This window comes from Spermophilus citellus, assembly GCF_964194105.1.
Source record: "Spermophilus citellus genome assembly, chromosome: 1".
Lineage (NCBI taxonomy): Eukaryota > Metazoa > Chordata > Mammalia > Rodentia > Sciuridae > Spermophilus > Spermophilus citellus.
Window position 1 is genome coordinate 196,928,507 of NC_138182.1, and position 22,514 is coordinate 196,951,020.

General features: G+C 38.2%; 1 protein-coding gene across 1 annotated transcript in view; it reads left to right on the forward strand.

The window, feature by feature from the left end:
- Nucleotides 1-4,609: 4,609 nt before the first annotated feature.
- The window catches only part of FBXL17 (F-box and leucine rich repeat protein 17), a 497,231-nt gene continuing 479,326 nt past the window's right edge, over nt 4,610-22,514 (forward strand). The window contains exons 1-3 of the mRNA XM_081298229.1: nt 4,610-5,723; nt 17,841-17,963; nt 19,171-19,428. Coding sequence (XP_081154355.1) covers nt 4,749-5,723; nt 17,841-17,963; nt 19,171-19,428 — 1,356 coding nt within the window. The 5' untranslated portion in view covers nt 4,610-4,748. The remainder of the gene's footprint in view (nt 5,724-17,840; nt 17,964-19,170; nt 19,429-22,514) is intronic.

Sequence of the window (22,514 nt, forward strand, 5' to 3'; positions counted from 1 at the left end):
TTTACAATCTAGTGGAAGACTAAACAAAGAAAAAAAACCACACCAACCCTCCGAATAAACTTATGATAATGGGCTATAAAGGAAGTAAAATCAGGATCAGAAGGAATAATAATGGAGAGTATAATTTTTGGATATGGTTGTGACATTTGATGACAACAAATGTTAATGTGCTCCACCTACAGCTCAGCAGGAAAATATCTAGTCACACCAGGCTGGGTTTAATGCTTTGTTGCAAGGAGGCAGAGAGAACACCATAAAGAAATGTGGAAACTCATGGTAACAAGGTATTGTAAAAAAGATATTATATAGAATTGGGGTTTTATTACATTATTTGGGGAAAGGGTCAAAGCTTTACTCTGGATTGGATGCTGTCAAAAAACAGAGGTAATTTTATAATTGGATATTTTAATATTTGTTATTTAGAAACCAGGAAGAATGTAGCAAAACTAAGACTGTATTTATGGCCAAAACATAGTAGTTACTTATAATAGTCAAAATGTTTGGTCATGTTTGTGGTTTGGAGGATGTTTTTATATTTGCAGTGTTCAGATACAGTTATGAAGAGGTTTTATTTTTGTCTTGTCTATTTCAGTCAGAGAGTAGTCAAACAGTTTTGTGAGACTGTGTTCAATAGAACATTGACTTAGTTAGCAATGCCAGGCCAGCTGCCAGAAACACTAATGTCTAGCTAATAGTGAAAGGGTAAAGTTTCTAAGCTGTAAAGCCTGAATTAAAATGTAAAAGACTAGGTATTGTTAAGTTCCTCTGCTACACCCAGAACCTGAAATTCTTGATAGTTAAGACAACGCCCTACTGGCCATTTAGCCTAGGGCCCTGTGCAGTTTGTCACAGGGCCCGAACCAATCAGTTTGAATGTGTACCCCGCTTAGGAGTGACCAATCACCCCTGCCCGACCTGTTCCCACCAATGAATGTGCTAATCATGTCTCAGAGTTGTTGTTCAATTTTCCCGCGTCTCATGATGATTTGTTCTGATGTATGCAAAGCCCCCACCCCTTCGCCCTCCCCAAAAAGTGTACTTAAGCTCTGCTTGACCTCTGCTCGGGGCTCTGAGCTGCTCTATCTTCCTGAGTGAGCCTGGAACCTCAGCATGCTGAATTAATAAATCCCCTTTTGCCAATTGCATGGAGCCAGTCTCTTGTGTGGTCTCTTCCTCCGAAGCTAGGACGCTACGCCGGACCTTTACAATAGCACCAGTCCAGCTCCCAGGGATGTATTTCCTCCTCTTACGAATAAAGCCATCAGCTGCCATAGTTGTATGTATAACTGCATTTTACAATTACTATTTGTAATTATTACTGAATATTCATCAATATAAGTATTTAGGGTGATGAGTTATAAAACTCATTGTAGTTTTGGTGACTTTAGTAGGAGCCTAAAATATACAAGATTCTCTGCTATACACATGGTAAAGAAGAAAAGGAGGGGCTGGGGATGTGGCTCAAGCGGTAGCGCGCTGGCCTGGCATGCGTGCGGCCCGGGTTCGATCCTCAGTACCACATACCAACAAAGATGTTGTGTCTGCCGAGAACTAAAAAAAAAAAAAAAAAAAAAAAATTAAAAAAAAAGAAGAAAAGGAAAAACAAAAAAAAGATACTGTTGATCCTAGGCTTCAAAGTTTTTTTTTTCTTTTTTCCTTTGTACAGAGGATTGAACCTGGGGTGCTCAACCACTGAGCAAAATCCCCATCCCTACACTGTATTTTATTTAGAGACAGGGGCTCACTGAGTTGCTTAGTACCTCACTTTTTCTGAGGCTGACTTTGAACTTGAGATCTTTCTGCCTCAGCCCTGCAAGCCACTGGGATTTATGCGCGTGCCACTGTGCCCAACTTTAGTTTTGATTTTGAGACTGGGCCTTGCTAAGTTGCTTAGGGCCTTGTTAAGTTGCTGAGGTTGGCTTTAAACTCTCACTCTTCCTGTTGCAGCCTCCCAAATTACTGAGATTACAAATGTGTTCCACTGCACCCAGCTGCATTTTTTTTTTAAAAAACAGGAATTACACACAGAGTTTGTTTCAATCAGGTAGATTTCAGGGCTCAAGTTCCAGAGAGTCTGATTCAATGCACAATTTGTTTTTTTTTTTGGGGGGGGGAGGGGCACTACTGGGGATTGATCCCAATGATGCTCTACCACTGAGCAACATTGCCCAGCCCTTTAAAAAAATTTGCTTTTTTAAAAATTCTAGATAACAGTTTCACCAAGGCTGGCCTCAAACTTGCCATTCTCCTGCCTAAGCCTCCCAAGTTGCTGGGACTACAGGGGTGAGAAAACTCCTCCCTCACCTGCCATACCTCAGTACACACAAACTTTGAGATTTATTCACATTTTATCGCTGAGTAGTATTTCATTGGATGAGTATACCTCGTTATCTACTCCATTCTCATAGTGATGGACATCTGGGATATTTGCTATTTTTGTTGATAACAAAGTTGTTATGAACATTTCTGTAGATATTTTTTTTGTGTGTGTGTATGCTTTCATTTCTCCTGGATAAATACCAGATGTGAGATTGCTGGTTATAAGACAGATACATGTTTTGACTTACATGAAAAGGATAGGAATATAATTTTGGCATTGAGAAAGTAATAGTTTTAGAACAGCCACTTCTTTTTCTCAAAGCATTCTTTGCTAGTAAAGATAGCAAAGAATGTGTTATAATACTATAACCAACCATTCATCAATGGACCACTCCCCAATAGAGTTTTGGGACCTTGGAAGATCTCTCTGCATACAGCCAACAGGGATGAAAGCCATGTGGTAAATGTACTTTGTGCCACACATACAATATGAAATCCTCTGAAAAATTTTTGCCTTTAGGATTCTTTCATTATGACCAAACCTAGAAGGTGGAGATTCCTGAATGACAGACTTAAAAGTCATTTCTGACAAAGAGGTCATTACTAGAAAAGGTTTGATGGATGAAGGCTGGGTGAGGCTGGAGACTATACTGGGAAAATCACATTTATATTCAAGCAGTGGTCTCCAAGTCCATGGGCCTTGAGTCTTGCAAAATTGCTTCCTTGGTCAGCCTCTAGGTTATCTTTAGTAGCTTTTAAAATCAACTGCTACTTCTCTACCACCTTTCAGCAGGTAAAGAGGCTCTGCTTAATGGAAAACAGAAGATATCAGAAAGGAACTCTTTCATGGTCCTGTCAGAAACACCCATCTCTTTGTATCCATTTTGTCCTCATTCTCTCCAGTCAAAATGAAACAAACAAAAAACCACAAAAATATCCCTTTAAAGCTCTATCTACTACATCTTCTCTTCCCCATACCTTCTCCTTTATACTGATTACTATGGTTTGAAAATCCCCTCCAAAATTCATTGAAATTAATTGCCACTACAACATTATTAAGACCTCAGACCTTTAAGAGGTAAGCAGGACGTGAAGGCTCCATTCTCACGAGTAGATTAATGCTCTTAACTCGGCTGCAGATATTAAGGATCAGGGCAGATTTTGTCTGTTGAGTGCTCCCTAACCCTATCTATCTCCCCGTTACAATGCAGTAGGAATGTGCTCTTAGAATTCCCAGTCTCCTGTGAAGCTTATTTCCTCCTTTTCACCGGGGCAACCAAGGTTTTTCATACAGACAGACACTGCACAAACAGGTTTAAAATGGATGGGTAGGCAGAATTCTCAGGGTGCAGACAACGGTCACCTAAAGCTTGTAGCTTGGAACGTTGGATGACTCACTAGATTGCGAAACGTTAACTTTCTGCTGTGTGCAGGTAATTTGTAAAATGCTTCTATTGTGAAATGAAGTTATGAAAAGTCAGTAATATGCAACAAGTACTAGAACAAGTGGGGAAAAACAGTGGTGCCGCGCAAGCAACCGGGCGCTCACAGGACCGCCGCACACCACTCAAGGGGAACGCATCCGCTTCTCCCGCCAGGGGCCCTTCCGGCGGAACCCGTTCCCCCGCACCAAAGCGGCCTGAGTTTCCGAGTCGGGGGTGAAGATAGGATGGAAGGTGAGGGGAAGAGCCCAACGGATCCTGGCCAATGGCAGCTCTTGAACTTACACCTCAAGACGTCAGAGCGGCTGTGGAAACGGATGTCACACAGCTGGCTCGGAAGTGTCTCCTCCCTCCTCAGAAGAGGCTAGAGCCCGGCGGCCCCGGAGAAACCTTGGGCGACCGGAGGGAGAAGCGCGCCACACCCGGGAGCTCTGCACCCTCGCGGGTCAGCTCCCCCGGAGCAGGGCCTTCCTGGCTGCAGTGCCGAGAAACTAGCCCGGGGCTGGTGTCTCCGCCCCCAGCGCGCCCTCGCGGCCAGCTCCGCCCCCTCCTGGAGCGGGCCGCGCGCTCCTGCGGTTCTGAGCTGTGTCGCGGGCGCGCGCCGCCGGCGGAGCCGCAGTTAAAATGGTCCGAGCAGGACTCGGCGTTGCCCCTGCCGCGGCGCTGACTGACTGAGCCGGCTGGCCGGGTGCGGACTGGTTGCATAGCAGGCAGACTCGCTCGCTCACTCGGCTCCCTAAAGCTCGCGTCCATCGTTCTCCCGGATTCCCGGGGCAAAGCATGTAGCCCTCCTCGGGCACCCGGGCCGCCCGCAGCTGACGCCCACCCCACCGTCGCGTGTGTGCCCGTGTGTGCGCCGGGCGGGCGACCCCGCTGCGGGCCGGAGGCCCAGCCAGCGAGCAGCCTGTCCCACTGCTGGGAGCCCGCCTCTCTGGGCCGCCCTGCCTCCCGGTCCCCGTCCCCGTCCCCCTCCTCGGGGCCTTCTATATGGGCCACCTTCTCTCGAAGGAGCCGCGTAACCGCCCGAGCCAGAAGAGGCCTCGCTGTTGCAGCTGGTGTCGCCGGCGGCGCCCTCTCCTCAGGCTGCCTCGCCGGACCCCGGCCAAGGCGCCCCCACAGCCGGCGGCGCCCCGGAGCCGGGACTGCTTCTTCCGCGGGCCCTGCATGCTCTGCTTCATCGTGCACAGCCCCGGCGCGCCCGCCCCCGCCGGCCCAGAGGAGGAGCCGCCGCTCTCGCCGCCACGGGACAGGGCCTACGCCGCCGCCTCCTCTCAGCACCTGGCACGGCGCTACGCGGCCCTGGCCGCCGAGGACTGCGCCGCTGCTGCCCGCCGCTTCCTGCTGTCCTCGGCTGCCGCTGCTGCCGCCGCCGCCGCTGCCTCGGCTTCGTCTCCCGCCTCCTGCTGCAAAGAGCTGGGGCTGGCTGCGGCCGCCGCCTGGGAGCAGCAGGGCCGGAGCCTCTTCCTGGCCAGCGTGGGGCCCGTGCGCTTCCTGGGGCCGCCCGCCGCCGTGCAGCTCTTCCGGGGTCCGACGCCGGCTGAGCCCCCCACGCCCCCCGAAATGGTGTGCAAACGGAAGGGGGCCGGGGTCCCCGCCTGTACCCCCTGCAAGCAGCCCCGCTGCGGCGGCGGGGGCTGCGGTGGCGGCGGCGGCGGCGGCGGGGGAGGGCCTGCGGGAGGAGGCGCCTCGCCGCCGCGGCCCCCCGACGCCGGCTACTGCCAGGAGCAGCCCCCGCAAGCGCTCTGTCCCCCGCCCTCCACTCCCACTTCCGAAAGTGCCCCCATCGAGGCCGGCGGGGACGCTGTCCGAGCTGGGGGTACCGCCCCCTCGTCCGCCCAGCAGCAGTATGAATGCGGCGACGCGGATTGTCGGGAGCCCCCAGAAAACCCCTGCGACTGTCACAGGGAGCCGCCCCCCGAAACCCCAGACATCAACCAGCTGCCGCCGTCCATCCTGCTTAAGGTGGGTCTGGGCGAGAGGCGCAGGGATGCTCACTTTCCCCCAACTCAGGCCCCCGCCTCCGAGGTTTTATCTCTCCTCCCCCTGTGCTCAGAGGAGGGGGTTCCCTGACAGCCGGGGGACGTCCGAAGGGGAGACTGGGAAGCCAGTAGGGCCAATGCTTATGGCCTAGATTTTGAAGTGGAAAAACTTAGGAGTCTGCTGAATGCCTTTTTAATAGCTTAGGTCTGTTACCCTCAATTCCTGGTTCATCTGTTATTAGAGTCCTCAGCCCACTGCTTTAGAAACTAGTAGTACATTTTCTGGGAAAAAGATTTATTTTAATCACGAACAATTTATGTTTGATGGTTAAAGGCTTCACATGTTTGTATTTGAAAATCATCAAACGGCATTTTCAGGTCTAATAGTTGCTAGTTAATGTCAATGTTATTGGGCATTACTACTGTCAGCTATACACATACATACACACACGCATATGTATATATAATTTATTCCTCCAATTTATGCTGTGAGACAAATGCTGTTAATCCTCATTTTGTACAAGAAAAAAAACTGAGTTTTTTCAATGCTTGGGTCAGAAAGCTTACAGTAATGAATCAGGCAGAATTGGTCTTTGCTCCGGTGGAGCTGATAATAGTTAATTGGGGGACTGGGGCTCAGCTCAGTGGCAGAGTGCTTGCCTAGCACATGCGAGGCCCTGAGTTTGATCCTTAGCACCACATAAAAATAAGTAGAATAAAGGCATTCGGTCTATCTGTAACTATAAAAAATAGTTAATTGGGGCTTGAAGTGATTGTAAAAGGTCACATACATAAAGGGAGATCTGAGTCTTGAACTAGGGAATTTATGCCTTACTAACCCCTTTTGTTTTGTTTATGTTATATTATCTTCCTAAACTTCAATCCTTACACAAAAGCATACAGATTACCAGAAGGTAAGGACAGATTATTGTTGTGGAGTGGGGGCTGGTAGAGTGGGTGAGTGGAGGATTGAGTGCCCTATGGGAACTTTGTGTGTCTTTCAATTACTAAGTAAATTTTGCAGTTTTGTCACTGCCAGTGACAAACATTAGTTATGTGATAGTTTGTATTAAGCTGTTACAAAGTAATTTTTAATTTTTTCTTTGTTTTCTCTCTTGGTCCCAAATCTTTTCTTTCTGGAGCTTAATAAATATAAAGTCTCCATTTTCAATGTGGATGATATTTAAGACTAGCCAAAAATAACCTTGATAAGAGTTCTACTATTTTTGTTACTGAAGTAACTCATGAATTAAAATTGTTACTGTCACCAGTATACTTTCTTTGATTAGACTGTTTGCATATTTATAATTTTGTGTATTTGGACATGTTTTACTGGGACATTAATGATCTTGTGAATAATACAGCAAAAGAGAGGGAAAGTTTAGTTTTCCTTGTGCCAAAATATGATGATTTTAACTATTAAGGAGGTAAATTTTTTTGTAGGATTATTTGCTTACTCTGTGTAGGCATAGGGTGTGTTTTAGGATAGAGGGAACTTTCTCAAGTCCTTTAAATCATTCCGTGACAGGGACAAATAAAATATCAACAGGTATTTGATATTAAAGTTTCGTTACTGTCTTATTTGGCAAGTAAGACTTTAAAAACAAACCAGAAGAAAAATCAGGTATTTTCCTGTTTCTACCTAAAACATCATTTCATGAAGTAAAGAACATTTTAATAATAATAAAAAAATCTAGGAATCTTGTAATAATGAGCAACCCTTATAGAAAAATTTATTCTGTCTATCTGCTACATTGTTCTTTTTCATATTTTTGTTCTGGATTGTTGAAAACCATTTAAAGGACATTTAGGAATTACCCATGGACTTGTTTGTTGTGTTGGAGTATTTGGGCACATTATGTAGATTTCCATTATTTGTATTGAAGCTTGAATAGAGTCTCCGATTTTCACGGTCCTAATGGTATCCAGCAGGAAGTGAGTTAGACTGTCTGAGGTGAATTGAAATAGAGATATTTTTCAGCCAATTCAAGTAGAACTCTTGAGTGCAGAGACTCTGTGCATGCATCTCTTTTTCATTGTTCTAGTAGCACTCAGTAAATATCAATGAATGAATAAATAATCAGGTGTTCAGAGCCTGGCCTGAAACTTCTAGTGAATATGCCACACCACTAAAGAAGGTTCTAAGGAATGTTCATGACTTGAGTTACTGTTGTTTGAGCTACAGGATAGCCTTGTGATGGTGAAAAGGTTTGACTCTACTTTTGATAAGGGCTGGAGGCTTTTTGATTTGGATGAGACAAGACTTGTGGAGCTTTGACAGTTCCTCTCCACCCCCCAGCATTTGAAGGGTCATTGCATTGAGATCCATCATCTGCATTGGAAAATGTTATTACAAAGTATGTCCTACTTCCCTGATAATAGGTCTGTAGCTTTTATAATTGCATTTCTTCATCTTTTGTATTAGCAAATTATGATAGTTGTTTAAAAACGAGGAGCAGGGGAAGAATTTGAGTAGGAATTGTGACTTAGGGATTTTTTTTTTTGGGAAAGTTATCACATACTTGCCCATTTAAAAAATATGAATAGAAAGAGAAAAATTAAACTCTTCTTGTTTCATAGGCTGATTTTGGCTTAAGATCAATAAGGCATTTCATTTTTATATAAGTAATATTCTTTGTTTTAAAATATTCAAATAATTCAGGTAAAGCCTAATTTGCTTTTTTTCACCCCTATGTTCCTGTTTAGTTTTCTCAGCAGAGGTAACTAACCATAGTGAACAATTTAAGTTGTTTTGTAATCCTGCATGGTTAAGTACATTAGTCACTAGCTACATGTATTTAAATTTAAAGTAGTTAAATAAGATTTTAAATTTAGTTTCTTAGTTATAATAGCCACATTTTAGAAATCTGTAAGTCATGTGGTTAGTGGCTACTGTACTGGACTGTGCAGATAGAACTGTTCTATTATTGCAGACAGTGCTATGTAAACCTTCATAGCTTTCTTTTTGTAAGTGGCATCAAAATGTACATATTCTGTAACTTTCATTTTTTATTAGTGTTAGCACGTAGTTTCCTTCATTCTTTTTAACTGCTGCTTCGTGTCACATAGTATTATACCATATTTCTCTATGAATGGATGTTTCCAATTTTTTTGCAATTAAGAAAATGCTTATATGTGTTTTCTACACACATGTGGTCATATTCTTCTAGGGTGCATTTCAAGAAATGGACTTTCAGAATTGGAGTTTGTACTTGGAATTTTAGAAAGTCTAACAATGAGCGCTGTCATAAAATGGAATGAAATTTTTCTGGAAATTGTAAGCCTTATTGGAAATCATAATTATGCAACTTCAGAATAGGAAGAGATTTTTTGAGATCATCTTTTCACACCCCCCCCCCCCCCCCCCCCCCCCCCCCCGCGCGCCTTCAATGGATGAAGAAACAGCCATAGAGAAGTGAAATAGCTTACTCCAAGACATTTTAGTGAATGGCAGACCCTAGATTAGATCCTGGCACAAGGTTTCCAGGTGTAGAGATGTTTTCAACATATTCTTTCCAAGGGCCTAAATACTCTCTCAGGAATTTATGAAAGGGATTCCAGAATTGTGGGGGAATTATACCAGACAACTTTAAATCACTGATTCATTGGCTAATTTTATAATTGGGTCTATAGGGTTGAGTTGTGGTCTTTAAATATAAGAAATGTGGGAAGCAGAGAATGGCTCATCAAAAGTCAGAGAGCATTTTTCTTAAAGTACTTAAACCTGTTAAAATTGATCTTTGGTTTCTGGTTGTTTTGGATCAAATAGGCTATCTTTAGTCTTTGCTACTTGTTGGCTTCATAACTTTAAGCAACTCAGTCTACTAAAATCACTATTAGATTTTTATATGGTAGAACCACTATTACAACAATTTTCTTTACAGTTACAATCTGAGCAATTGGGTATCTTGAAATTGGCTTTAAATATTAGACGCTGTGTGGTTTATGTATAGATTATTTTGCTGTTAGTCAACTAAATGGGAGACCCAAAATATATAAACCACAATAAGAAACAATCTCAATGCATTCACCTCTGATAGTGCCAATAGATAATAAATTTTTGTGGATTTATTACTGACAGGAGACTATAGTGGTCAAGGCAGAGTTCTATGAGAGAAATATGCATTGGAGGAAAGCATATGTACCTGATCAGTTTTTTCTAGATGTGAAAACAGGGATGAAAGCACATGGAAATGAGAGTCAAAAAAGAAGAGTAATGTTTCTTTTTCTTTTTTTTTTTTTTTTTAAAGAGAGAGAGAGAGAGAGAATTTTTAATATTTATTTTTTAGTTCTTGGCGGACACAACATCTTTGTTTGTATGTGGTGCTGAGGATCCAACCCGGGCCGCACGCATGCCAGGCGAGTGTGCTACCGCTTGAGCCACATCCCCAGCCCTGAGTAATGTTTCTTTAAACCTTTATGAGTGTACATTACTAGTGAACAGGAGGGAAGAATTAAATTATATATACCATTTCATGAATGCCTTATTTAAGGGTCCAGTTACCAGATTACCTTTCAAACAGATGAGATGGTTTTAGTGCTAAAATTCAGTCTTTAGCAAGTCAGGTTTACAAGCTTTTTTTTTTTTTTTTTTTTTTGCTGAAGGATGTCAAGTGTTCTTGATCAAGTTAATCAGGCTACCCAAAAATGAGATTTGTTTACTTCTCATTTAAGATTTTTGTCAGTTTGGGTGCCTTAAAATGAGTTGCTGACACGAGGTAATCTTGAATGCGTTGTCAACTTTGGGGTTCTAAGTTATGTGACTGATAGGGAAAGAGAAGAGGCTAAAGGAAGGAAAATATTGATTTATTTCACTTAGTTTTAAAAAGTTGCTTATCTTTGGCTACATATTTTATACTTATCACTCATGTATTAAATTCCTTTTCTTATGTAAATCCATGTGGATTTAATCATTGATGTGTGAGTTATAATAGTCATACTTACTTTTACAAAAGGCAATATTCAAAGAAGGTAATAGGCAAAATCAGACATTTTTCAAGCAAGGAGCTGCTAAGTTTCAATGACTATTCCCCACATGTTATTTGTTAAGGGAAAAATTAGCCCTTTAAGGCCATATAATCCCTTAACCTTAAATAAAGGATCTTACCTGCAGAAATCTTCTCTTATCTGTAACATGAGGAGGATGAGCATAAAAATATTCTTAAGAGTGGGAATTGGAGCTATGGCTGATGAAGAGCTTAGTGAATCCTTGCCATTAAAAACAAATATAATACTGGAAAAACTGCTCAAAGCTTTTCAGATTTTAGAAGTCCACTAAAAGTAGACAAAAAATGGGGAGTCATGTATTCTTAGGAAAACAGAAGCTGTTAAAGCTTCTGGCAAGACTTAGTGGAAGTCTATGGCATTCTTGCATGGTATCCCTACTGTGACCTCCTGCCGTCACACTTTTGGCACGAACTATAGTTTGGAATACTAGTAGCTTTGCTGCCAAAGGTCTGACTAGGTTTGGGACAATAAATCATAACCTGTATTTGCCAACTGAAAGTGGTGTACTTGTTAGGAAAATAAGGAAAAATTACACATATGCTAGTCTGAGATTGTGGTGCATGTTGGGATAAGTGGGAGTCTAGCTGTAAATTAAACAAACAGACCTTGGAAATGAGAGGACCATGAAGATTATACTCTCTTTATGCATTCTGGTTTATTATAAAAACGCCCATGTGTATGGGGGTGTACATAGTGGGTAAGGACTGAGGTGTCTTAACAGAAAGCAAGGGTCAAGGCAATATAAGAAATGGCCAAGTGGATTGCAAGTTTGAGCCTAGCCTTGGTAACTTGTGAGACTTTGTTCAAAATAAAAATAATAAAGAGGGCTGGGGATGTAACTCAATGGTAAAGTGGTCCTGGATTCAATCCCTAGTAAGTACAAAAAAAAGAAAAAAGAAAAAAAAAGGCGAGGGGTGTCAAATCTTGAATATGCCTTTTCTGTAACCCACACACAGAAGAGCAGGCTGGAGATACTGGAGCACACCTTTGCCATATAATGAGCGGAAAATCAAGCAATTCAGACATACAACTTCTTTAGGAAGCCAGGCTAAAAAATAAGAAAACACGAACAGAAATATCCTCACTTTAGATAACTTAGATTCCATAGTGTAAGGCCAGGCAGGTTTAAAATAGAAGGGCTCAGAAAAACAATATTTTACAAATACTACAATATTTCAAATGTCAATTTTTTTTTTTTTTTTGGTGCCCGAGATTGAACCCAGGAGTATTTAACCACTGAACACATCCTTAGCCCTTTTTATTTTTTGAGACAGGGCCTTGCTAAGTTGCTGAGGCTGGCTTTGAACCCTCAGTCTCTTGCTTTAGCCTCCTGTAGCCTCCTGAGCTGCTGGGATTATAGGCATGTGTCACTGTGCCTGGGCAAAAATGTCTTAATTTTTTAAAATTAATTATTTGTCTTAATTAGTTATATATGACAGTAGAATGCATTTATGCACTTTGATATATCATACATAGATGGGATGTAATTTCTCATTTTTCTCAGTGTACATATTGCAGAATCATATTGGTCATGTAGTCATGTATATATATAAAGTAATAATGTCCATTTCATTCTACTATCCTTCCTATCCCCACATCTCCTCCCCTCCCCGCCCCTCCCTTCCCCTTTACTTCCTCTACCTAATCTAAGATAACTCTATTCTTCTCAAGTGCCTCCCCCAATCCATTGTGAATTAATGTCTGCATATTAGAGAAAACATTTGGCCTTTGGTTTTTTGGGATTGACTTCTTTTGCTTAGCATGATATTTTCCAGCTTCATCCATTTACTAGCAAATGCCATAATTTCATTCTTCAAAGCTGAGTAATGTTCCATTGAATATATATCCATTCATCTATTGAAGAACACCTAGGTTGGCTCCATGGTTTAGTTATTGTGAATTGAGTTGCTATCAAAAAAAATTTCTAATTTTTAACAAAAAATTTTTAGATATGTGGAAAGACAGAAAAGTGTGATCATACTGAGGGGGAAAAAGCAGCTAATGGAAACTGACTTTGAGTGGGCCCAGATTTAAAGAGTTCAAATGGCTACTATAAACATGTTAAAAGAATGAGGAAACATTATTCAAAAAATTATGAGAATATGGTGACATTGATCCAACAAATGGGAAGTCTCTTTAAAGAAATAGAAGCTATAAATATATTTTTATTTTTTTCATAAATGGAAGTGCTTTCTTAACTTTACTGTCAGATTTTCCATTGTTATTGTATAAAAATACTTAATAGCTCTAAAATTTATTTTTGTATTTATTCTTCTTTAGGATTTTCCATATATAAGATGATGACATATGTGAAATAGAGAACGTTCTAATTCTTACTTTTCAATCTAGGTACCTTTTGTTTCTTGTCCTTGCTTACTTAATAGCATTATTGAGACTTTCCAGTACAATGTTGCAGAGTGATAGCATACATATTTGTCTTGTTCCTGATCTCAGAGTAAAAACTTTTAGTCTTTTACCATTAAGTATGATGTTAGTGTAGATCATATTTTTCAGGTTGAGGAAGTGATCTTTTATGTCTGGATTTTGCTGTGTTTGAATCAAGAAAGGGTATTATATTTTGTTGAAGGCTTTGTCCTGTACTAGTTGAAGTGATCAATTTTTTTTGTTCTTGTTTTTTAAAACTTTCATTTTGTTAATATGGTGTGTTACATGGATTATTTTTTTCCCTACCCATGGATCACCCTCAACCATGGTATATATAGTTCTTCTTTTACTCCGTTGCAGGGATTTAGTTTGCTAATGTTTTACTGAAGATTTTTGCATCTACGTTCATAAAGGATATTGGTCTATAGTTTCTTGTGATTTTTTTGGTGTGGCTTTGGTGTCAGGATAATGCTGACCTTATAGAATATTAGGAAGCATTCTGTCATCTTAATTTTTAGAAGAATTTAAGATGGATTGGTCTTAATTCTTTTTTAAACCTATTACCAGTGAGGTCCTCTAGTCCTTATAACCTTATAGCTCTCTTAATAGGTAGCAGTAGTCAGGTGAGAGTTCATAGGCTGTGCCAAGCAGGCAGGCTCTATAGAAATGAGTAAAATTTTGCCTTTTGGGCTTTTTTTGAAGATGATTATACATGTAAAAATTTGAGTTTAGCACAAGTGGGCTTGTGAGTCTCAGTCTGCAGTGAATAAATAACCTAGGGGTAATACACAAGGTCATCTTTGGCTCATTTATATAACACTAATGACTGTTTTAATCTTCTGTTGAATCCCTGTAACACATTTTTAGTTATTGTATGATTCAATTCCAGAATTTTTATTGGATTTATTTTCATAATTTCTACTGTTTAAAGTATTTTCTATTTAATGAGACATCTCTATTTGGTTCTCATGGTTTTCTTTCTTTCTTTATTTATTTGCATTGTTGGGGGTTGCATACAAGAAAAGAGCTGTACCACTGAACTGCATTCCCAGCCCTCCTTTAGTTCTTTGCACATGGTTTCCTTTAGCTCTTTGAGCATATCTTAATTGTTTATTTAACTTTGTCTCAGAAGTCCAATATCTGGGCTTCCTCCTGGGTAGTTTCTGTTAATTTCTTTTTTTCATGTGGATGGGTCATGCTTTCTTGTTCTTTGAATGTCTCTCATGTATATATGTATACACACACATACACACACACACACAAATTTGTATATATGTACAAATATGAATGTATGTACGTACATACAACTATAATACATTTTGTTATACATTTTATATTTTATACTGGACAGTGCGAAGTTGTAACGTGGCAGTTCAGGTATAAACCTTTCATTAGCTCCTAAAATTTTTAATCAATCTTGACAGTTTTTGAACATTTATTCTTTTTTTTTGTGAAGGAACAGATTTTTGGAATTCCCTCTTCTGTTGTTTTCACTGATATCCTCTCACACTTTTGAATAACCCATTCATACATTCCTATAATCCCAGTGACTTGGGCTGAGGCAGGAGGGTTGCAAGTTTGAGATCAGCCTCAGTATTTTAGCAAGATCCTGTCTCAAAATAAAAAATGAACAGGGCTGAGGATGTAGCTCAGTGAAAAAGTACCTAGAGGTTCATCCCAAGTACTAAAAACAAAAAAACACTCATCAAGGAAGATTTCGCAAGGAAAATTAAAAAATATTTTGAACTGAATGAAAGTGAAAAACATTAACATTTATGAGATACAAACTAAAGTGGTGGTTAAAAGGAATTTATAACTCTAAGTGCACATGTTATAAAGAAGGGGTCACAAAGTATAGCCCTGAGGTGCCAAATCTGCCAATTTTTGTAAATAGTTTTTTTGGGGCATTCAGCTATGCAAAAATGAGTGTGCAGGGCTATGTTCCAGTAAAACTTAAGACTAGGGAAATAAAGTTTCTCTCAGATACAGCCACCTAGGCTGCTTTGTAGTTTTGCATCACTGAGGCTGCTTTCAAGGTGGTAAGAAAAAAGTAATGAATCCTTGTATATTCTTTCGATCACAGAGTTCCCTTTCTTAGTTCACTTGTCCAGAAATATAGCTTTACCTTTAAGGTTTAAGGTTCCTTCACAGCAGCCATATTGCACTCTGTTACTGAGGAAACATTTGGGATATGATCAGTAGAGAGAGAAGGGAAACATTACAAAAGGCAGACTCTTCTCACTTTTTGTCTTGCAGAGGCATCATTCTCCTGGTCTAGAAAGATGGTGTTTTCTCTGAATTTTGTTGGATATGCCTGTAGTATAGTTCTACACATGGGCTACATGCAGTAGGGAATAAAAGGAAAAACCAAACTCAGGAAGCTTATTCCTCTGATTGGTCATTCCTCATATTTTTGCTTCCCTCTGCAGTCTATCTATTATTAACTTTTTAGAATCCTGAGGTAGTAGTTTTTAATATGTTGCAGTCCAGAAGTTTTACTTCAGAGTAGTACAGGTAAGATTTTCTTGTAGGCTTATTCCATTTTTGCTGGTGTTGGAGGCACATTCATTAGGTGATTCTTAAATATATTCTCTACATCTCACTAGATCATTTTGGGAGAAAATACTTATGAAGAGAAGGCCTTTGTTTTTCCAAGGCTTAATCAAGATTTAAACATAATAGATATTCTAGCTCAGCTGTGTACAACTTTTGATTGTACAGAGGTAAGTCATGTAGGCCATGGTTATGATAGAAATTATTTACTGCATATGTTGTTCCAGACACTTTTCCAGAAATTTTTTCTATGTTCTTTAATTTCACAATAACCCTACTCTGTAAATGCCTTATTTTTCCTATCTTAAAGATAGGGGTGGTGGCTCAGTGGCAGAGCGCTTGCCTCGCACATGTTAGGCACTGGGTTTGATCCTTAGCACCATAAAAATAAACAAAATAGAGATATTGTGTCCATATATAACTAAAAAATATTAAAAAAAGAAAATTGAGGCACAGAGAGGTTAGATAATTTACCCAAGGTTATATAGATAGGTTTGGATCATGGCTTTCCCCATCTACTAGTATAAGGCAATATATTAAGAGTCTATGTTCTCTTTAAAATTTTTACTTAATATTGTGGAAATTTTCATATATAAACCAAAGCAAAGAATGGTATATTGGATCCCCAGTTGTTCTTTACCCAGTTTAACTTCTGTTTTGTTTTATGTTTTGCCAACATTTTTTGTTTTCAATAAAGAATCTAAAAGCATATTCTAGGTATATCATTTCAGCCATAAACACTAAAGTATCTAAAGTTATAATAGTTTTTTAAAGAGAATATAGCCATTTTAATATAACTACAATCTAAAAAGTGAAAAGTAATTTTTTTTACATCATCTAATATCTACTTTATGTTCAGTTTTATCTGATTGTCCAGATATATCTTGTTATAGTTGGTTCTATTCAGTGTTTCTCCATCCACACAGTTGATACACTTTTTTTGGTTTTTGTGTTCAGTCCTGGGGATTGCACCGAGGAGCAGTCTATGGCCAGTCCTTTTTATTTTCAGTTTGAAGGCAGGGTCTTGCTAAGTTGCTTCAGCTGACTTCAAACTTGAGATCTTCGTATCTTGGCTTCCCAAGTAGCAGGGATTACAGATATGCACCACCTTGCCCAGCCATATATCTCTTGATTTTCATAAATCTGTATTGGTTGTAACCCTGACTGACTGTAACAGTAACTGTAATTGTAGTAATTTTAAAAATTTTGTTTAAAGTAGTTTTTTAATTTTAGGATAATTTTGTTTTATTTTGTATATTGAGTGAATAACATCATGTTTGATATGGAATAATTTTAGATTTATAAAAAGAGTATAAATATAAAAAAGTGTACAGAGAGTTCCCCTGTACTCCTTACCCAGTTTATTTCCCCTAATTTTTTTTAATCTTACATTATTTCTATACAATTGCCAAAACTATGAAACCAGCACTGCTATATGACTATTAAACTTGTCTTTATTTGGATTTTATCAGTTTTTCCATTGATGTCCTTTTTCTGTCCCAGGATCCAATTCAGGACTGCATTAGTTGTTATTTTTCCTTAATCTTTGAACTATTTAGTTTCTCAGATAAAAACTTCTCATGACCTGGAAGTTTTTGAGGAGTCCTTATCAGGTATTTTGTAGTGTCTCTCATATATGATGTATATATTTCTCTTAGGATTAGGTTGGTGTTGACTTTCCACATACCCAGTGAGATAACATAGAAGTTGTGTGTGTGTGTGTGTGTTTATGATTTGCTTTTGTTTTTCTTTTCATATATTAAAAATTTATGTAGTTTCAAGGTCAAACTAGAAAACTTCTAAGTAATCTTATTTTCATATATCTGCCCTTTTTCTCTAAAAATAAGCATTTTTTTTTATTAGTTTATGGTTTATCTTTCCAAAAGACAATAAGCAAACACAGAATCATGCATATCTTGGTACATATATGCTAGTATCCCCCTGTTCTCTTTTGCCCTTACACAGAAGATAAGAGTTTATGTACATGCTTCCTCACTAGGGCAATCTTTAACAATGACTTTTCCAATAATGGCCACTGGTATTAAAGATGGTTTTCTGTTTTAAACATTTAAGCTATTTTTTTCTAACTTAATAAAGGTCTTTTTCTAAGCCTTGAAAATGTTTAGTACATATATTGTTCCTTTTTTATTCACAGATATTTTCCAATTTGTCCCTGGATGAACGTTGCCTTTCTGCATCACTGGTTTGCAAGTACTGGCGTGATCTTTGTTTAGATTTCCAGTTTTGGAAGCAACTGGATCTTAGTAGTCGTCAGCAGGTATGAATCTAATTTTAAGAAACTTAAGAAATGATCTGACCCACCCACTTTCAAAAATCTTTATTCTTCTTCAAAAATCTCTTCCATGTTGTTTTTCAGGATCATTTAATGACTGTAACCTTAATTTTTCTTTTAATTCAAGTTAAAGCTATGTTCTCATGATGAACAAGATTGCTTTTGGTGTAGATTGGCCATTGGGGGGTTGCCTTTTTTTTTTTTTTTTTGCAGTACTCGGGATTGAACCCAGGGCCTCACACATGCTGCATTATGAATGAAGAAATGGAAGTAAAATGGGCTAAGATAACTTTTTAAAACTTTCCTTTTGATAGATTTTTCTAACCCTCTCCATTGCCCAGCTGTTTAATATATTTATATCAACTCAGGACCAGCCAAATGTAAAAGATGTGTAGACAAGGTATGGAATATACCATCCTCCCAGCACTTCAGTGTGTTCACCAACTTGGAGACTAGTTGAATTTCCTTATTAAAAGAGTTTTTATAACAGATTCTCCAGGCCATCCCTGGAGGATAGATGCTGGGGGTAGGACTGAAAGTTTCCATCATCTCATCATGATTTTTAGTTTTTATGGTATCCAATCTCCATCCTGAAAGCATCTAGGGGCACAATTTTTTTTTTTGGGGTGATGCTGGGGATTGAACCTTATGCATGCAAAGCAAGCACTCTACCAACTGAACTATTCTCTAACCATGCCCCTCTCTCCCCCACTTTTTAAAAAAACATATTTTTAGTTGTAGATGGACACAATACCTTCATTTTATTTATTCATTTTTATGTGATGCTGAGGACTGAATCCAGTGTCTCAGGAGTGCTAGGCAAGTGCTCTACCACTGAGCCACAACCCCAGCCCTAGGGGCCCCATTCTGAGTCACTTCATTATTTATTATAAACTCAGGTGTGGTTAAAGGGGCTTGTTTCATAATAAAAGATACTATCATTCAAGAAATTCCAAAGGTTTTGACAGCTCTGTGCCAGAAATTGGAGACAACAAATTTTTTAATTATGCCACTCAGGTGCACCTCAATTCTTACTGTTTAACATTAAGGATTTTCTTTTGATTTTTTTTTTTTTTTTTTTTTTTTTTTTTTTTTTGCTATAATCTAAATAATTTGTTGTGGGAAATTAAATGAAAGGAACTTTCTACTTTTAGCAAAAGTTTAAATTTATTTCCTGTTTTTTCTCTCATAGGTCACTGATGAATTATTGGAAAAAATTGCATCAAGAAGTCAGAATATAATTGAAATCAACATTTCTGACTGTCGCAGCATGTCTGATACTGGCGTATGTGTTCTAGCATTCAAATGTCCTGGACTTCTTAGGTATACAGCCTACAGGTGTAAACAGCTTTCTGACACCTCTATTATTGCAGTTGCCTCTCACTGTCCTTTACTTCAGAAAGTACATGTAGGCAATCAGGACAAACTTACTGATGAAGGACTCAAACAGGTAAATTTTAGCATTTGTAGAATGATTTTACTCATTAATTAAAAATGTTTTGCAGCAATACTTTAAAAGGTTGTTGTATTTAAAAGAATGCTCAGAGAATGAAATGAGTCATCTTTTTTATGTACCAGTGAATTTTTGTTAGTAAATTAGAGTGCCATAGTTACAATCAGTATATTAACTTTGTTATGTGTTTAGTGAGTGCCTGAGCTTCTGTGACCAGCCATTCTATTAATTTATGTTTTTTTTTTTTTAACTTTAATTTGCTTTAAGAAACAGTATGCAGATTTGGTCAGCAAAAGTTGCACCCCTGTGTCCCTCCCACCCCCCAATCCCAGGGTTAAACGCAGAGACTCTTTACCATTGAGGTATATTCTAGCCCTTTTTATTTTGAGACAGAGTCTTGCTAAGTTGCCTAGAATAGACCCAAACTTGTGATCCTCCTGCCTTAGACTTCCAAATTGCTGAGATTGTAGTAGTGGATCAGCTGCCTGCCTGGGTCAGAGAAGGTTTTAAAAAAAAATCTGCTTTTTTGAGGAGGGGTATACCAGGGATTGAACTCAGGGCCACCTCAACCACTGAGCCCCCCCCCCCCCCCCATTTTGTATTTTATTTACCGACACGGTCTTACTGAGTTGCTTAGCACCTTGATTTTGCTGAGGTTGGCTTTGAAATTGTGATCCTCCTACCTCAGCCTCTTGAGCCACTGAGATTACAGGCATGTGCCACCGTACAGGGCTAAAAAAATAATCTTAATTTCTCTCTTATATTACTAGATACATACATATATGATTTAAATTATTTAAGTATGGAAGTCTAAATTGAAGAGCATAAAATGAAGACAACTGGTAATCATCTGAATTTCACTGAATAATTGAGTTAAAATTAGCTTTACATATACTTTTTTTAAATATGCTTCCTTTGGAAATGACATTTAGAATTTCATGGATCAGAGGGGATTGTTCATTTCACAAATGAAGATCCTTAAATTTAAACATTACGGACGAATTAACTGAATGCTTAATATTAAAAGAAATTTGGGAAGATTTATCCCAATTGGTAACTACTGAGTGTGTCAGATTACATATTAAGTATATTATCAATTTATAAGGAAGCCTATGTCATTGCAAAAACAAATTGTGCAATAACAATTTTGCTTATTATATTTTTCATCATTGATTCTGCTATGTACAGGATGATTCACTAGCATTTCACGAAGTTCTTAAAATGTATTAAAAAATTAATGTTTTATGGAGACATATACATGAAGGTAGCATGATTTTATTTGCTTGATAGAAATTCTCAACAATTTATATTTCACCCTGAAACATTTTTAAAAGTTCTGTGAATTAAGAACTGAATTCAACTGTATTTAAATCTCATGAAATTTTACAAATAGGGATTAGTTTAGCAGACTACTGAGGGTGTTCCTAGTATTATTTGTGAAAAACAATAAGATCACAGTTATGGTTGAAATAGAATGATAACTACTTTAAGAAGTAAAACTTTAGTGTGCTGCTTAAGTATTATGAATTTTACTACTGTGAAACTAATTATGTAACTCCTCCCTAGAATATGAGGTGTTTTTGAGCTTGTTAACCTGTTTAGATTAGAGGTTTGCTTTAGATTTTCCTGGTTTCTGAATTAGGTATATATAAATTATATTTCTGATAGAAATAGTAAAACAGTACAAATTTTTCTCCTTAAGCTAATTCTGTTCTTTAGTATTTACATAGCAATCTCATTGTAGTGTAGAGAGTAATATTTTCCTGTCCTTAAGACTCTCCTGTAGCAGGGTTATTTTAGATTCTTTTCTTCTGATGGAATAGTGTTATGGGTATAATAAATAATGGCATATATATATATATATATATATATATATATATATATAATATCAAATAGAAATATAGTTTTATGAAAAAACACATATATGCAATGCACATTAATATTATCTATTCTGTGTTACTATGTTAAATAAGTGCTGGCCTTGACCCACTCACCAAATTAATTTTATGACTCAGTGATATTTTGATAAACCCTGCTTAGAAGCATATTATGTTTTCAGTCAACTAACAGTTTTTAAGATATATAAATAATGCCAAATGAGTATACTTTAAGCTGAAATAAAAAGACGCTAGATAGTAACTGAAAGTTAATGTGAAGAAAAAAAATCACTGGTAGAGGTAACCACATAGGGGTTGAATATACAAGATGGAAAAAGTTTGTTCCATACAAATAGTAACCAAAATACAGCTGGAATGACAGTTTTATCATACAAGATATATTGTAAGTCCAGAAAGTTTACAAGAGACAATGAGAGTGATAGATGTTGAGAACATTCATAATCCTTTAGGAAGATGAATAGTTAAATGTGATTGTTTAGAGATTCAAGAGAATCTCTAAATATATGTAAAAAAAAAATTGAAAGACTTGAAGGGAAAAATCTACTTTGATAGTTGGAGACTTCTATAACTCAATAATTGATATATCAACAAAGAAATACAAAACATGAATGATAGCATAAACCAAATTACATCTAACAGACATGTATAGTATACTTCACTCAACAGTTGAAGAATACATGGAACGTTTTCAAGAACATGTTTTCACAAATTTAAAGATTGGAACATATACAAAGTATTTTCTCTGACCATAGTAGAATTAATATGGAAAATAATAACTGAAAGAATACTAGGAAATACACAAACATACAACCAATGGGTCATAGAAAAAATAATGGATGAAATTAGAAAATATTTGAAATGAGTGAAAATGAAAAGACTACATACTAGAATTTATTGGATTCAGCAAAAGCATCATTCAGAGAATACCTTATAGCTATAAAAGCGTATAATAAAAAGTAAAATCTCAAATCGTTAACCTAAGTGTACATCTGAGGGAACCTGAGAATATAGAACAAGCAAACCCAAAACTAGTAGAAGGAAGGAAATAATGAGCAGAGTAAGGATAAACAGAATAGAGAACATAAAACTACAAAGAAAATGAAGGAAAACAAAATTAGATCATTTGAAAAGATCAAGAAAATTGACAAACTTTTGATATGTCAATGGATTTTGACTATGGAAAAA